The 2,309-nt window shown below is 45.7% G+C and overlaps 1 protein-coding gene across 1 annotated transcript in view; it reads left to right on the top strand.

The window, feature by feature from the left end:
- Positions 1–200: 200 nt before the first annotated feature.
- The window catches only part of LOC106868991 (uncharacterized), a 21,251-nt gene continuing 19,142 nt past the window's right edge, over positions 201–2,309 (top strand). Inside the window, exon 1 of the mRNA XM_014914476.2 lies at positions 201–308. Coding sequence (XP_014769962.2) covers positions 233–308 — 76 coding nt within the window. The 5' untranslated portion in view covers positions 201–232. The remainder of the gene's footprint in view (positions 309–2,309) is intronic.

Consider the following 2,309-nt stretch of genomic DNA (forward strand, 5'->3'; position numbering starts at 1 on the left):
CACCACAGCCCCACCACTACTGCCTCCACCAACACCACCACCACCACCACCACCATCACTTCTACTGCCACCACCACTGTCACTGTCACGGCAACTGCTGCTGCTGCTGCCACTGCTGCTACCTGCATCACCACAACCACCAGCAGCAGCAGCATCGCCAACACTGAACCCTGTGCCTACTCCCCATCGCGTGGTGTATCTGTCTGTCTGTGCGTCTCTGTCCAAATCAAACATGGAATCCAGACAACACGGTTTCCTTCTCACCTGGAATTTTCTCTTGGTTTTCCTCGTAATCGACTTCAATGCAGGTAAGAGTTACGGTTGTTTGTATAGGTGTTTGTGGTCAGTGGTGTTCGCTACGCTTTTATTTGTCATCGTCACCATTTAACATCCGCTGTCCATGCTGGCATGGGTCGGACAGTGTGACCAAAGCTGGGGGGGGGCTGCACCAAACTCCAGCTTGATTTGGCCCAGTTTCTACGGCCAGGTGCCCTTCCTAACACCAACCACTTTACAGAGTGTGCTAGGTGTTTTTTTTATGTGGCACCACACAGGCACTTTTATGTGGAACTGCACAGGGACTTTTATGTGGCACCACACAGGCACTTTTATGTGGCACCACACAGGCACTTATATGTAGCACCGCACAGGCACTTTTATGTGGCACCACACAGGCACTTTTATGTGGCACCGCACAGGCACTTTTATGTGGCACCGCACAGGCACTTGTATATAGAACTGCCCGAGCATTATTGCTGTGGTTTAACTTCGTTGTGAGAGCAGATTTTGAAAAGATTCTTCTTATGGCTGTCTTTCATCTTTTAACCTTTACGGCCTTCGTCTGTTTCGGTCATTAGACTGTGGCCATGCTGGGGTACTGCCTTGAAGAACTTTTAGTCGAATGACTCAACCTCAGCACTTTTTTAAGCCTGGTACTTATTCTGTTGGTTCCTTTTTGCTGAACTGCTCAGTCATGGAGATGCAAACAAACCAACACCAGTTGTCAAGCAGTGATGGGGGACAAACACAAAGACACACACACACACAGGCACACACACACAGAAACACACACACACAGGCACACACACACACACACACACACACACATACACATACACACAAAGACATACCTGCACACATACATATATTCTTTTATTCTTTTACTTGTTTCAGTCATTTGACTGTGGCCATGCTGGAGCACTGCACTGAAGGGTTTCTAGTCAAACAAATCGACCCCAGAACTTATTTTTTAAGCTATTCTATTGGTCTCTTTTGCCAGACTGCTTGACTACAGGGATGTAAACACACCAACACCGGTTGTCAAACAGTTATGGGGTGGGAACAAATACAGACACAAAAACACACACACACATGCGCACACACACACACACGTACACACACACAAACACACATATATGACAGCTTCTTTTAGTTTCCAACGACCAAATCCATTCACAAGGCTTTGGTCATCTCCAGGCTTTAGTAGAAGGCACTTGCTCGAGGTGCCATGCAGTGGGACTGAACCCAGAACCTTGCACCCATGCATCTTTTTTTCCTGCTCACAGTGCATCTAGGACTTCATTATTTAATGTTATGGTGTTGATAGTGGTCGGGGATGATTGTCATGGTGGTGGTAGCGGTGGCGGTGGTTGTCTTGGTGATGGTAGTGCTGTTGATAGTGCTGATGTTTGGTTCTTGGATTTTGGTTATGGTTGTGCATATGTCTGCCTGTTTCCTTCATCTTTCCCAAAACGCCTGCACATTCAGCCAACGTCCAAATGCACTCTTTTGCCTACAAAGTCATGCTTCTTCTGGGAAAATAAACTACACTCATTCAAAGGGTGATGGATACCTTTCGTCTACCATTAAAGGCAGCAAACTGGCAGAATGGTTAGCCTGCTGGATGAAACAGTCTGTGGCATTCTGTCTGTCTTTACATTCTGAGTTCAAATTCCACCGAGGTTGACTTTGCCTTTCGTCATTTTAGGGTCAATAAATTAAATACCAGTAAAACACTGGGGTTGATGTAATCAACTAGTCTCCTCCCCACTAAATTTCAGGCCTTGTGCTTTTAGTAGAAAGGATTATTATTATTATTATTATTATTATTATTATTATTATAGGCGCAGGAGTGGCTGAGTGATAAGTAGCTTGTTTACCAACCACATGGTTCTGGGCTCAGTTCCACTGCGTGGCACCTTGGGCAAGTGTCTTCTACTATAGCCTTGGGCCGATCAAAGCCTTGTGAGTGGATTTGGTAGGCGGAAACTGAAAGAAGCCTGTCGTATATATGCATATATATATATATA

Source organism: Octopus bimaculoides, chromosome 27, assembly GCF_001194135.2.
Source record: "Octopus bimaculoides isolate UCB-OBI-ISO-001 chromosome 27, ASM119413v2, whole genome shotgun sequence".
Taxonomy (NCBI): Eukaryota; Metazoa; Mollusca; class Cephalopoda; order Octopoda; family Octopodidae; genus Octopus; species Octopus bimaculoides.